General features: G+C 35.1%; 1 protein-coding gene, 1 long non-coding RNA gene and 1 other non-coding gene across 4 annotated transcripts in view; 1 reads left to right on the top strand and 2 right to left on the bottom strand.

Annotated features, from left to right (window-relative positions):
- Window positions 1-15,973, top strand: part of LOC143223293 (uncharacterized) — a 162,007-nt gene that overhangs the window by 132,268 nt on the left and 13,766 nt on the right. The window lies entirely within an intron of this gene.
- Window positions 1-15,973, bottom strand: part of LOC143223291 (uncharacterized) — a 33,236-nt gene that overhangs the window by 6,344 nt on the left and 10,919 nt on the right. The window contains exons 2-10 of the mRNA XM_076451086.1: window positions 15,569-15,651; window positions 14,018-14,174; window positions 12,992-13,060; window positions 12,651-12,749; window positions 9,496-9,641; window positions 8,993-9,389; window positions 5,250-5,362; window positions 4,627-4,881; window positions 608-1,213 (exon numbers count right to left, since the gene is read on the bottom strand). Of these exons, the coding sequence (XP_076307201.1) occupies window positions 608-1,213; window positions 4,627-4,881; window positions 5,250-5,362; window positions 8,993-9,389; window positions 9,496-9,641; window positions 12,651-12,749; window positions 12,992-13,060; window positions 14,018-14,174; window positions 15,569-15,651 (1,925 nt within the window). The remainder of the gene's footprint in view (window positions 1-607; window positions 1,214-4,626; window positions 4,882-5,249; window positions 5,363-8,992; window positions 9,390-9,495; window positions 9,642-12,650; window positions 12,750-12,991; window positions 13,061-14,017; window positions 14,175-15,568; window positions 15,652-15,973) is intronic.
- On the bottom strand, window positions 3,339-3,420 carry TRNAS-CGA (transfer RNA serine (anticodon CGA)). The gene has a single exon. It is a non-coding gene; the product is annotated as a tRNA-Ser (tRNA).

Below are 15,973 nucleotides of genomic sequence, written 5' to 3'. Positions count from 1 at the left end.
AAATCGTGTTGCAAATATGATTATTACTGAATTTATGAAATAATAACATAATCAATAGTTTGCTAAGAAAAGTGGTAAACGAACGGATAAAACAATGTATATATTTATATATATCACACATGCACACACACTTACAATGTATGTATAGTTACAATGTGTAATACAACTGTAAAACAATTGTTCATGTAATTTAATAATATTAGGAAGTATCAATCATTACCGTTTCTCTTGTATCCTAGCCAGCATGACAAGTACTGGTATTGGCCAAAAGACCTTGTTGATTTTGAACATAGCAGATGTAGTGTGGTTGATATATTGTTATAATTCATTCTTCTTTATGTTCACTCATAAGTTGTGTACTTTACAATAGCTTTCATTTGTTAGCTGAAACCGATGTTTTATTATATAGTTATGGTGTTCAAAAGATGATAAAGAGCAGAAATGTCGAACAAATGATAAAAATAAAAATGCTTCTGTGAACCTCAATAATATTTCGATATGAGTTCAATACTGCAGTTAGCATTGGAACTGCCCTGTTTATAGGTTTACACGTGTCATGTCTAATATTAAAGTAGTAAAATAGGTAATGGAAAACATCAAATATTACCTTAATTTTGTTTAAAGCTATCATCTCCCCCTCAGGGCTAATGTCCAAATTAGTCATAGTAAGAGTCTGAATCATTGGCATTATGAGTTCTGGAGCAATACTCTCTTTTGACAGAAACATTTCTATCGCTTTCTTCAGGTCCTTCAAAAGATCATAAGACATATCAGGATTCAGACGTTTAGCTTCTGTTTCGCCTTCCAACATCAACCTTTGGATGATTAATCTCAGACTTTCTGGTACATAAGATAATGGCACAGAGGAATTAATCATATTTTCCAATAAGTTACTAATTATGTCAACGGGTGTTTTATACATGTCTGATGGGTATCCAGAACGAGGGTCAAGCTCCACGGAAGAATACTCTGGTATTGAGGAAACATAGGAAGAATCAACCGAATACTCATTGTTCTGGGAGTACATGCTTGACCAACTTGACTGTTGGTCATTGGTGTCCATTGTAATATCTGGGCTAAAAGGTCCATACTGGTCATTTGAACCTACACTCTGAAACGTTGTGACTATCTCAGAAAGATACTTATGGAGTGACCTATCTGGTATCACCAATTCCTCCAGTATCTGACTGACAACTGAGACAAGACTGGCCATCTGAAAAATAAAAAAGTTTGAAGAGCTAACAGTTAATAAAACGTTAGTTTATTTTATGTATTATGTTAATTTCTAGACCAATCAAACTTTTTTATCAACAGTAGAATTTAATAAGGATGATTTATGATAAAAAATGAGTTATTTTCAGTATTTATTCCCATGCTACTTTAGGTAAATAGGGCTCTCTGTTTACGTTAAAACTGTTTTATTGTACCATAAAATACGTATCTATATATTTGAAGTTTGTAACACAAAGTGACAAACTTTATTGTGCCATAAAGAAAGTCAATGCTACTTATTCTGACAGTAACAGTTTCCTCGAAATGGGGCAGAAGGCCCCCTGGAAAAGTCACCTGTTTTAACCACTCGCACCACAGTAATGGATTGTCTGTCTGTCAGTAGACACCAAAATGACTTCACATAAGGAACACTCAATGTTGCAGTTTGTACTATCATGACGTTCGTGAAACATGAGAATAATGCACTCTGTGGACTAGAACACAGTAGGACATATGAACTCCAAAAACAAGACATAAAAATGTTTCTTACTTTTGGGAAAGTAGATCGATTAGCTCTTAGATAAACAAAACAAAATTCCACTGTGGAAAGATTTTTTTTTCTTTTCAAAACAACGTGTCACAACAAAATCTTAAAAATTTCTACAAGACGCTATTTGTCTGAAGTTTAAAAGCAGTTTGATTAAGTATGGTAACTGTGAGAAAATGCAAGGGCTACCACTGATACCACATCACTCAGGACCGAGGGAAATTAGTCCTTTCTACTAATAGTTTTTTCCCCCTCATAACGTCTTAGAGGTAAGGTTAAGGGGTAATATGTTAAAGTTCGGAGTTCGATACCCCTAGTAGACATTGTGCATCTAGCCCATTGTGCTTAAAACACAAACAAGTAAATTCTCATTTTACAGAAACTCACTTAGTGTTTGTTTTGTTTTTCTGAATTTCGCACAAAGCTACTCGAGGGCTATCTGCGCTAGCCGTCCCTACTTTAGCAGTGTAAGACTAGAAGGAAGGCAGCTAGTCATCACCAACCACCGCCAACTCTTGGGCTACTTTTTTTACCAATGAATAGTGGGATTGACCGTCACATTATAACGCCCCCACGGCTGAAAGGGCGAGCACGTTCGGATTCGAACCTGCGACCCTCAGATTACGAGTCGAACGTCTTAACCCAGCTGGCCATGCCGGGCAAAACAAAGAGAATGTAGGCGAAATTGGTAAGTTTGACTGTGTGGGTATTTGGGTATTGATGTTGTTAAATACCCAGGAGGGTCAGGTACATTTGACCTCTTCCTCCCTCCCGAACGATTATAGCGTCTGTCTTTAGGGTTTTTTTTTTTTTAAAGCTTTGGGCCAGAGTAAAAGTATAACATCATACTCAGGTCCATTTCAGGGCTCAGTCCATGCATGGACGAACAAGAAGTTTTTTTGTTTCTTCATTTAATTTTTTTCCATATATATATATATATTTTTTTTGTATTTTCATATATATATATATTTTTTTGTATTTTTCTCCTTTTTCTCGATTGCGAGAATGCTACTACTACTTGTAGTAACACAAACACACACACAGAAAAGAAAGTAGTAATAATTATTATTATTCAATACTTGAATAATAATTCAAAAAGAGAAAAAAATATATAAAATAATAGTAAAAAAAATAATGATTAACAAAGAAAATAATAATTATAAAAATAAAAAGAAACAAGGACTAAGTGTCTAGTGCATAGTGGCCAGCTTGTGTTACATGGGGCCCGGCATGGCCTAGCGCGTAAGGCGTGCGACTCGTAATCCGAGGGTCGCGGGTTCGCGCCCGCGTCGCGCTAAACATGCTCGCCCTCCCAGCCGTGGGGGTGTATAATGTGTCGGTCAATCCCACTATTCGTTGGTAAAAGAGTAGCCCAAGAGTTGGCGGTGGGTGGTGATGACTAGCTGCCTTCCCTCTAGTCTTACACTGCTAAATTAGGGACGGCTAGCACAGATAGCCCTCGAGTAGCTTTGTGCGAAATTTCCAAACAAACAAACAAAACAAAATTGTGTTACATTTCTTAAATATATGTTAAAAGGGGAGAGGTATTTAGGACCATTTACATCATTGGTAAACGTTTCGCAGTTGGTAGGATTCGAACCTACGCGGGAAAAACCCAATGGATTTCGAGTCCATCGCCTTAACCACTCGGCCACAACTGCCTTGCTTAATGTTTGTAAATATTGTAATACAGCAGTTGTATGTAGTTTCTCTGTGTTGAGGCTGATTTTGGAAATAAACAAATAAAAGAAAATCTATAACTTAAAATAAAACTGATAAATCAAAATCACATACCAGAACTTTTACCGTATTATTCGTAATTAATTATGTTTCTCTAATTATTGCTCCCCCGCAATATTTTTATAAAGCTTACTTTGTTTGTTTGTTTTTTGTTTTTTGAATTTCGCGCAAAGCTACTCGAGGGCTATCTGCGCTAGCCGTCCCTAATTTAGTAAGGCAGCTAATTTAGTAAGGGAAGGCAGCTAGTCATCACCACCCACCGCCAACTCTTGGGCTTCTCTTTTATTAACGAATAGTGGGATTGACCGTCACATTATAACACTCCCACGGCTGAAAGGGCGAGCATGTTTGGTGCGACCTGGATTCGAATCCGCGACCCTCTGATTACGAGTCGAACGCCCTAACACGCTTGGCCATGCCGGGCCAGCTTACTTTATGTGACAGCAATAATAATACAACATATAATCCACTTTTATTACCGCAATTTTTAATTGAAAAAGAGAAATAACACACATACACACTCACTTATTAACAATGAAATCAGCAAATCACATGTGAAAAACAGAATCCGGAAATGCACAAATATTATAATTAGCGCTTCCTCTCTGTGGTTTGCGACGCCTCTGGAGGCGTCAGTTAGGAACAATACGGTAAATAAAAAAAAAGAAACGAAATTATAATCAAAACATTTTCAACAAAAACAAATAACAAATTTAATTCTTTATTTAAAAAAAGCAAAATGATGTGCAATATTAATCTCGTGATTATCACTATTATTATTTTTGTTATCGTAGTGGCGATAAAACAATTTTTCCTCCTAAAAACTAAACGAGGCGCGGATAATTAGAATACTATACTGCAGATCTAGGGTTCTGTGATTCGCTTCTAGTTATTACAAAATCTAAAATTGTACTTCGCAGTTTAGGGCCATGGATGCGTATAAAAGTAACAGTCAAATCCCACTATCAGGCCTTCTAATAGTTGGCAGAGAGTGGTGCAGGCTAGTTCCTTTTTATATATATTTTTGTCTGTCGCTTCAAAGTTAATGATGTATAATGCAGATAGCCGTCGAGTAACTTTGCGCGAAATTCATCAAACCATCAATTTATTTGATCAGTTATACATACGTTGTTCAACTGAGACTGCTGCCATTCAGACATGTCTGGTTTTATAGAATTTTTTAAATTCTCTTCTAACTGTTTTGCCAGATCGCCGATCATTAAGAGAATCGGATCTATGTGAGCCTTCATTTCCAATGGACACATTCCTTCTCTGTCCATTTGGTCAGCCAGAACTTCAGTTACTCGTTCCAGCCATATCATTTTGGTCATATCTGTCAATACTGTAGATATTTGAATCTTCTTGAGTGATTTACTATCACGCTGGAAAAAACAAAAACAACACATAAGTTAAAATTAGTTGCTTCGATAAGTCGATAAAACTTTGCATTGTTGATATATTTCAATAGCAAAGCTATCCATAAATTCATAGATATAAATATTTATACATAATTCTCAGCGGTATTGGAAACAAAACATTGATTTGCTGGATGTCAGAGATCAAGTTTTGCAGTAAAGATTCTGATAGCAACAGTATTTTTTGTGTATAGACTATTTAAATATTTGAAATGTTATCAAATAATACAATGCATATAAAACATTTCATGTTGTAACTTTGAAATTATTTTAGCATACCACATTCTGTCTGGTGTTTATCAGAACTTCTGACAGAAAACTGAAACCTAACTCACCATATATTCGTATACTCTTATGCCGTTCATGTACCTTGGATTGTATGTAATCCAAGCCTTGTCACCACCTTTCCAAATATTTCCTTTTACCTCACAGTAGGAGTTGTACCGACCTGGAAAGAGAAAAATTTAATATCTATTATTCTTGTGGATCCGTCACAAAGCAAATGTTGTTTTTATTTCTAAACAAAAGTTCATGTTGTTTGTTTTGTGTTTTTTTAGGTAGAAGTAATATATAATAATTTATGTTGGGCTTATTTATAATAACGCATTTTATAGTGATAATAATGTTAAATATGACAGAATGCTAAAATGACAGTTCCATATTTTTCTGCATTCTCAATTTTCTCATCGTGAAAGAGGATTTATGAAATAAGATGTAGTTTGCAACTGAATAGAGTTATAAAGACAGTCGAAATTTAAACGTGTTTTCATTATTTTTGATATAGTTTAGGCAAAAGATAAAAAATGGCTTATCTATTTTTTGCCCATCTATGCTAGTATAACATTTGCGGGAAACTAATGTTGCCGATTAAGAGTTGTTACTGGTCGATTATTTACATATTTACACAGAATATAACACGATAAAAAGCCCTATAATCCAAGCGCTTTCGAAAGGTGAACTTTTCTTCTTCAGGCAGGCCCGGCATGGCCAAGCGTGTTAAGGCGTTCGACTTGTAATCCGAGGGTCGCGGGTTCGAATCCCGGTCGCACCAAACATGCTCACCCTTTTAACGTGGGGGTGTTATAATGTGACGGTTAATCCCAGTATTTGTTGGTAAAAGAGTAGCCCAAGAGTTGGCAGTGGGTGGCGATGACTAGCTGCCTTCCCTCTAATCTTACATTGCTAAATTAGGGACGGCTAGCGCAGACAACCATCGAGTAGCTTTGCGCGAAATTCAAAACAAACAAACAATCTTCTTCAGGAAGCTATCTGTATTTAAATAAGTCCATCTTTAGCAAAAGCTCGGGTATAGGGGTTTTATAATTTTATATAAAGACTCCTTGGACTTACATATTTTCTGACATTATGATTCTACACAGGTTATTTTATAGATCAGAGGGATTTCCATAACTTAGCGTTTGACTTAGAATTTCTTATGATAAGGTCATAGTTCATGCATTGCGTCATTTTGCCTTAACTGATTAACTTTAAAAGTGTGTGTGTGTGTGTTTTTCGTATAGCAAAGCCACAAAGGGCTATCTGCTCAGCCCACTGAGGGGAATCGAACCCCTGATTTTAGCGTTGTAAATCCGGAGACATACCGCTGTACTAGCGGGGGGCTTCTAAAATATGCGTGCTAGGGATCGAACCTGGGACCTTCCGCGTGTAAAGCGGATGTGATAATGACTACACCACAAACACGTGGGTAACTTTAAAAGAGACAACACATATCACAGAACTAATGGTGTACACGTATTTGTTATTTAAACAATATGAAATCTGAATATCTGTAGGTAACGCTATACATGTGTGCCTCAAGACATTAATATATATACTTATATATATAGTGTATATATATTTTATTTTTCATATGAACTTATTATAGATAACCTTAAAAGTAGTGTAATGTAAATATATTAAACTTATCTATAAAGCTACGGCCCCCAAGTGGTACAGCGTTATGTCTGCGAACTCACACCGCTAGAAAACGGGTTTAGATACCCGTAGTGAGCACAGCACGGGCAACCCATTGTGTAGCTTTGTGCTTAATTCGAAATAAACAAACAAAATAAACCTACGACTGCAAAATGCCGATAGTACTGTTAGCTGAATAGTGAGTGTGATGATTTCCCCTTCTTCAGCCCCACACTGTTCCCCCCGTACCTCCAATAAAATAAAAATTAGTCAAGAAAATGAAGCACATTACTTTTCAGAAATTAACATAAGGATAATTTTGTTTATATGGTTAAATAATACGAAAAGCAATAAGACATTATCTGCAACATCAACGTTTTGTCTGAATATTTAAAAAAACTCCACAATTGTTTTGTTTTTTTTAATTTCGTGTGAAGCTACTCGAGGGCTTTCTGCGCTAGCCGTCCCTAATTTAGCAGTGTAAGACCAGAGGGAAAGCAACTAGTCATCACCACCCATCGCCAACTCTTGGGCTACTCTTTTACCAACGAATAGTGGGATTGATCGTCACATTAACGTCCCCATGGCTGAAAGGGCGAGCATATTTGGTGCGACCGGGATTTGAACCCGCGGCCCTCGGATTGCAAGTCGAACACCTTAACATGCCAGGCCAAACTCCACGATAAAACTGTAATTTTGTTTGTCTTTATTTTAACCATTTTTTCGTTAATGCACGGATAAATAAACCAATAACTCGTCAAGCAGCTCTGGGTATTTTTTACTACTTCAAATAGCATCAACATCGATAATACAAACCTCATTAAAGCTTCCATGTAACTTGTATATTAGTCCAATTTGTTTTTGTCTTTTTTATGTTTATACAGCATACAGTGAGCATTGCGTTGCCGAGTGGTGATTTGCTTATTTAAAGCACAGAGATGCACGATGGAAAATTTGCACCATGCTTTTGTTTGGATCGAACTCGGATTTCTAGCATAAATCTTCACGTTTTCTACTGAGTCACTGAAAGACGTGGTGACAGAAAACTTTACACGTAAGAAATTTCGAAAAAATATATGATAATGTTATCAAAACTTAAATGTATTTGGGTTTGGTTTGTTTTGAATTTCGCGCAAAGCTACCCGAGGGATATCTACGCTAGCCATCCCTACTTTAACAGTGTAAGACTAGAGGGAAGGCAGCTAGGCATCATCACCCACCGCCAACTCTTGGGCTATCCTTTTACCAACGAAAAGTAGGATTGACCGTACCATTATAACGCCCCCATGGCTGAAAGGTCGAGAATGTCTAATGTGACAGGGATTCGAACCCGCAACCTTCAGGTTACAATGTATTTGGATTTCTTTCAAAGTCGATTTTGTTTGAATTCGTTATTTTCTCGTTTATATTAACTTACTGTACATTAATAAAATTGGAATATCTTTTTAAAGCAAAATAATAATTAGTTTGCGATTTATAATTTACCTACTTGAAAACATAATTAGTTGATCCATAGTCCATTTTGTACAAATTATAAAAATTATGAAATAATAACAAAAATGTGTTTGTCTTAGAATTTGCTCTCTAATGGCACGATGTCATGTTCCGGACTTATACCTCTAGAAACGGGGTTTTGATAATTACATTAAAGATCGTGTTAATTTCAGACTTTTTGTTCAGTACAATTATTGTAGTTTAAATGTCACCTTAACTTTAACCTTTCTATCCAGTCCGATTATTTTATTTTAAAGATCACGTTAATTTCAACTCTTCTGTGTAATCCATATATTCTAGTTTAAAGATTATATCAACTTCAACCTTTCTATCCAGTCCAATTATACTACTTTAAAGATCATGTTGATTTCAGCCTGTTCGTTCAGAACAATTATTATAGTTTAAAGGTCATGTTAACTTCAACCTTTCTGTCCACTCCAAGGAAAGTTAAATGTGCGTGTGTTCGGTTTAGTGATATCCTTATTATAATGTGTGTATATTTAGTTTCTTGATGTCTACAGTATAATGTATCTGTGTTTAGTTTGATGATATCCTCAATGCAAGGTACACTCATTTAGTTTGGTGACATAAAAATTCAAGTCTGTGGATAATAGTAAACAATCTATATAGGCAACTCTAATAAAAATGCACAATAAAAATCAACGCTAACCACAACATTCCAGCGCCATGGGCAGCACAAAATAATTATTTTTTCTGTTATTGTCTGTAGTAGACTTTAGAGGATCCACAGCAATTATGAGATAGGACTCCCAGTGTGGGTGAGGCTGTCGCTCACTCAACAGGACAAGCTGTGTCAAGTCGAGTTCTATTGCTCCACCTGGTGGAATGGCGTTGCTTGTGAAATTCCCAGTGGGGTTTACCAGCCTGTTTGCTTTGTGGACGATGATGTCAGTAACGTTATATTGCAACAATGCAGGATTGGTTTGTTCGCCACCTAACGGCAGCACGTCTTCATGGTTATATGCACGGATGTAGGCCCATGTTTGAAGTATTTTCATTCCACTCCTTTGACGGAATACAGTATTTCCATTATTTTTTACCAGTATCTGAAAATAGAAGAAGCACAATTAATGTTCAGATTAATAATATTCGTTGTTCTGCGCCTTATTAAAAGTGAGCCTTTATTCCACAAGTAGTTACAACCCAACTCACCTTCAATCCACCAGGTATTTGATCTTTGATTGGTTTATCCATATAGTTTAGTGGAAAGTTTTTATAGCTCGTCTCGAAGCTGTCGTTGCTTGCGAAGTTTATAACTGTTCCATTGGCAAATTGTACTATTAGCTCGAGATCAACACCTGAAAAAACAAACTAGTTATTATTTGACTTTTTAATCACTGTCCAACAATTGATTTGTTTGTTCGTTAAATAAAACGAATGTGCAATAAGCTACTATTTCTGCGCCCACCGTGGGTATTGAATTTTGAGCGAGATATGCCTTCAGAATTACTACGAATTATCGCAATTGAAATGTCTTTACGAATGCATCGTATTAAAAATATAAGCTTAAAACTATGTCCCCTCCTTTATCACAATGGAGAAAAGAGACAAAAAATGAAGCAGTTTTGTACCACTAAACTCATCAAATGAAACACAGTTATATTGACCACGTCTTTTAAGCATTGATAAGTAGTTTAAAAATAATCGTTCAAAAGGTTTATGTATTTTGTCCGCTGTTTATGAGAGTAGCTCGTAAGAACTGGGGATATGGCTGTAAATTCCTGTATTTATTCACAGTTTCCAGCTCTCAGGCGGCTCAGCAGCAAAGTTGATGGCTTATGCTGACGCCCTATCTTTAATATTATGTAAAATAAATGTTGTAATAAATTGCTTTTGTTTTATTTTTAAATCCAAAACTATACTATAGGCTACCTTTGCTATGCCTACCACGATAGAGAAACTTGATATTTGGTTTCATAGGTCCACCAGTTTACCTCCGAACCACTGACGAGATGGTAAGTGAATGCAAAAATGTTTTTTATTTTGTACATTGTAGGATCTAAGGTATAAAATATGATCACATAATACCTAATATTTTGTACTTTTTCAAATTTATTTAATTTATAACCGTCAGTGAATTACCATTTTACTGATTTCCACAATAAATTTCAACCAAAATGAAATCGAGTTCAGAGAGTTCTTGAAAAGCTTTTTGTCAAACATTTGACCATCTCTTTGTCCATTCAGTATCCCTGAGAAACCGGGTTACGATACCCTTTGTTGGCACAGCACAGATAGCCCATTGTGTAGTTTTATGCATAACCGTAAACAAAACAGTTTATTAATTTCCTATATCTTTGAACTTGATAAAGTTCATGTTATCTTATTTTTCCTTCCCCTGGCTCTCCTGGTTTAAAATGTCATATAAAAATTATATTGAGAACACTCAATTTAAGTAAAACATTGCACACAAACACGTAATGTAAAAACAACAAAAAACAACACAGCAATTAGAATTGGTTTGTTTTGAATTTCGCGCAAAGCTACTCGAGGGCTATCACCACTAGCCGTCCCTAATTTTGCAGTGTAAAACTATAGGAAAGGCAGCTAGTTATCACCACCCACCGCCAACTCTTGTGATATTCTTTTACCAATGAAAAGTGGATTGAGCGTCACATTATAACGCCCCCAGGTCCGAAAGGGCGAGAATGTTAGGTGTGACGGAGATTCGAACCCGTGACCCTCAGATTACGAGTCGAGTGCCTTATTCACCGGGCCATGCCGAAGCAGCAACTAGGAATATACACAATAATACTTAGTTACATATTAATTTTATAAAAGCCGAGTGTAACTAAGTCGTTAGCATACTTATACTTTGAGCCACAGAGTTCATGTTTTGAGATCCGTTGCCCCAGAAATATGCTCCGCAGTTTGGACTGTAGGTGCGCTATAAGGGCGTTATTCAAACACCACAATTCAATTATACACAGACAATTATAATCTTAACTTTGTCACTACATAGAACTAAATGCCATCGTATTGATATTAGGTTGTTTAGAAATAAATATAGTTTTTTAACTGCGAAGTTGGGAAAGTATAAACCAATGTTGTAAAACATGCTTTAATCAAAGTAAGCACTATTTGCTTCGATATACTTTTGTTAACATGTATCGATGCTGTTTGTGCCCCTGCTGCAGAAATCAGAGTTTCTTTTGCCAATGAATTCCCTGAAAGCTTCTTCTGTAGCTGCCTGGTTTTGAAAGCGTTTAGTGTTAAAAAAGTTGTCAAATTGCTTGAAAAATTAAAATATGTATGGGAAAGGTCTTGGGAATAAGGTGGATGGGACAGAACCTCGATTCCCAATTCGTTCAATTTTTGGAGCGGCATCCTTGACAGGTCTCATAACGCCAATTTTGTTGATCTTCAGTCAGCTCATTCGAAATCCACTTATCCAACTTTTTCGTCTTTTTAATCAAACTCAGGTGGTTGGTAATGCTTAATTTGCTTGTGCCCACATTTTTTTGCAAGCTCACGTACTGTTGTGCGAGGGTCTATCTCAACTGCTTCCCTTAATATGTTTTTATCTAAGGATGGCTTCCTTCCACGACCTTCATGGTCTTTAAGACTTTCATCTCCATGTCGAAACCCTTGGAACCAATGCTGAACTATACGTTTAGTAACAGATTCATGGCATGGTTGATTCTCCATATAGTATAGGTAGTTTTTCGTCCAGGTTTGAAGTCGTAGAGGAAAATCAGAAGAACGTCCTTCTTATCCATACTGCCTTGGAAGTTGCGAAACATACTATGAGTAGAGTTGAAGCAGCAGACAATGAACACACCTTGTTAGCTACAAATGCTGAATTAAACCAACCAGCCAACGATAAGTTACTCAATATTCAGCTTATAAATGTCATCGTGAGAATTCCGACATTTATTTCTGGACAATCTAACACTATTCACACTACTTTTTTATCAATAATTTATATATTTATTTGCTACACAAATTAGGCTATCTATGCTGTGCCCATCAAAGTACAGAAACTTGATTGTTAGCGGTATAAGCCTACAGACTTAAAGTAGAATCACTGGTTGGAAGGAGCCATATTGTATATAATTTTGTTATGGTGCTATAATTTTAAATTCTATATTTCCTTGGCACTCTCGGCAAACATAACGTAGGTAGCCCATTGTGTAGTTTTGTGCATAAACAAAAAGAAACACATTTTCAGTATTGATGAAAGAAAACTCTATCACAATTAATTTGTTAGATTACATCCTTGGGTTATGAATTATAATTGCTTCAATCTCTTTTTACTGATCAAAATTTTGAAACTTGATTTTTGGAGTTCAAAACGTTGAGCTTACCTTCCTCATTAAGACATTCAAGTTGAAACAACGAGGCCATTGAACTGATGATTTCTGTTTGACCTCCTTCGGTCTTTTGAAGTTCGGCCACAAAGCAGGCTTAAAAGAAAAAATTTCTTTTTAATAATATAATTGTGTGATTTGACTCTTAATATTAGGTTTGTTGTTCAAATGACGACATTAATTTCTAGGTATTTACTCTAACATAAAATTGCATCACTATAAAAACATTAGTATTTACTTTTAATAGATGTAATTAAAATATATTATGAGATAGAAATTTATTCAGTTAAAAAGTTAGAGATGTCAAAAATAAGACAAAGATAATTTTCGTAACTTACCATCTCCGCAGAATTCAACTGGATCCACCATTATGTTATCTAATGCAACTTGAATGGATGTGTTTGATTCTGTAAAATATACGCCCATTTATTGGTCATTAAATTGATAAGAATTAGTGTAAGGGTTTAGATAAATTAATAAATAGTAAAAACCAGTTTTAAGGTAATTTGATAAGACCAAGCACTGATGTTTGGGTAGGTTGGTAAGAGTAGGACCAGTGTTTAGATTAAATGTAAAGGGTAACAATATGAGTTCAGATAAATTCATAAGGTAAGAATTAGTTTTAATAGAAGTTGATAATTAAAACAACCAGTATTTATACAGACCGACAGAATTAGTATCTGTATGTAAAAAATAAATTGATAAAAGTAAGAATAGTTTTTTTTATAAGTGACGATAAATTGATAAAAATTTTAATTTTTAGCCTGTTAGACGTTCAATAAGATAATAATAAGACGATCAAATTAATTAAAATTAGTTTATTATTTTTTTACAGTTTTGACATGGAATGAGGTATGTAAGTTAATGGTTACAAACAGTTTATTTTTTTGTTTATTATTGTATTTTTTATCATATCTTTAGCTGATATCTTAATGTTTTCAAGAATAAGAATGAATAATAATAATATTTTAACCCTACTATGTCCGCCATAGACATAACCAAAGACATCTTTCACTCAAAAACAGAGTTCATCAGGCTAGCTGAAATACAGCAATGGTCGGGAAACTGTTTATTATAATAACAATTATTGAAGTATGAAGGCCTTTACTTCGCTAGTAAAACATGACTGTGCTTAATTTTACTTGTATAAGATATTAGTATCAGGCCCAGAGGCTTATTATGAGCGAAATATGTAGTTGTCGGTGTATATGGGACGTAATATCAAACACTCTTCTTCTTGGAAGGGACTGAATTATACAACACAATATTAATGGCACATTATGAAAATAATAAACTATGATCATACTTTGTAAGTTTAGGAAAGGTGTTCACACCATAACAAGATACTTTGCTGTTGAACTTACTATATTGAACAGGTATTGTTCCCAATTTCGTAGCCGAACTTGTAGGGGTCTCGACGTCATGTGATAGAGACAGATATACAATGATATCATAGCTGGCGTCGGCACTTGTAGTTGTTTCAGCAGGTGTACCTACGTTTATTACGAAATTGCATATATCCTGGAAGTATAATAACTTTTTCAGTAAAAAAGTGATTGCAAAATTTTTAACAATGTTGAGAACACTGGAAAAATTCATTGTAGTGAGTAAATACCTTCTTATAATACTTACATTATGCGAGAGCTGTAATGTATTTTAAGTCCCAGAACTGTAAATCAATATAAAAATGAAATAACCTTTATGTGTAAAGATTGGCTTAAAAAGCAAATAAGAACCTTGCGAACAGTTTATAATATTTCTAAACTCCATTCTTAAATTGATTTCAGTCGTAGACTCTATTCCTGACCATTTACACCATTATAATTATAGCCCACTTCCCAATGATAACTTATGGTCAAACAAAGAAACTGTCGAAGCTTGTTGAAATAGTTTTATATTTTTATAGTTTCTGAAAATTTTCACCCATTTTTTTCGGCTTTCTTAATGTGATATTTAATCCTCAGAGAATGATAGAACCAACCAACCTGTCAACCAGGAACTTCGTCCAAGAATCATCAACGATTTGTTTAAATCCAACAATCATAAAGAATCAAATCATCAACTGAGTTTTTGTTAACCATATAAGAACTTCGGCCACGGTCATAATAAATTGATTCATCAACTGATTTTGTTATCAAGAAACCTCCTCCAAGTCACTGACGATTTATATAAATATAGCAGTCAGATTTCTCTGGTAACTTTAACCAAATAAAAGGTTTCACACGTAAGTGTACATATAAAATAAACAACTAAAATAAAAAGTTTTTCAACGACTGCTCGTCTCTCAAACAACTAGACAGTATTTTTCAGATTTTATCACACTGTAGTTACGTTTTTGCCCTGCAGTGGCTCAGCGGTATGTCTGCGGACTTACAACGCTAAAAATCGGGTTTCGATACCCGTGGTGGGCAGAGCACAGATAGCCCATTGTGTAGCTTTGTGCTTAATTCAAAAACAACAACAAGAAGTTACGTGTTTTTTATTTCCGTTGATTTCATATGACGTCATCAGATACAGCTTTCTAACTACCAGTTATAGTGTTCTTTATTCCACCATCTATTACAATAACTAGAGATATGGGTGCAGGTTGGAGGTGCTGCCGATCCTGAAATGAATGAGATCTTCGGATTTCCTGACACCCTCTTCAACTTTAAAATCGTTACTTCTTTTATTACCAAGGGTAATTTTCATTCAAGGCATCAGCTACAGTCTACTCACGTAACCAAGTGAAACAGCTATCTTCTTAACAAAAAGCTTCTCAAACAACAACGGGCAGTTCTACCAGACCGCCACTATAATTATACTTTTAAAAAATCAAAACCAATTTTCTTCAGTAATCGTAAAAGTGGATTTCATAAGCAGGTATGTATAAAGCTTCTGAAGAATGCAAACAACCATTTATAGAACACACTTACCGTTATACTAGTTCTTTCGGTTGGGGTTTTCCACATTGGTAAACCTTTTTCTGGACAAGAAAATGATTCCAAGTGAGGCATAGCTGAAAAAGATAAGAAAATATTATAACGATATGATTTAATGTAATCATTAAAACCTTATAAAGAGCAATAATACCCGTATTTCATTGTTTGTTATGTTAGAAAAACACGTAGGCTCAATAACTGTTAATATAAAGCGATAAAAACACTACGAAACCAGCGCTTTCGAAACGTGGACTTTTCTTCTCCAGTGGTAAACTATTTCACTTTTTATATAGTTACACGAATATTATTAGTTATCATTTCTACCTCTCTCTTTTCTTGATTAGTAATATGTCTAACTGTCTGTACTTTTTATATTCTGATGAAGGGATTAGGCTCGAC

Source organism: Tachypleus tridentatus, chromosome 8 (assembly GCF_004210375.1).
Source record: "Tachypleus tridentatus isolate NWPU-2018 chromosome 8, ASM421037v1, whole genome shotgun sequence".
NCBI classification, from domain to species: Eukaryota; Metazoa; Arthropoda; class Merostomata; order Xiphosura; family Limulidae; genus Tachypleus; species Tachypleus tridentatus.
Note: the sequence above shows the minus strand (reverse complement) of the source record. Positions and strands in the feature narration are given on the sequence as shown.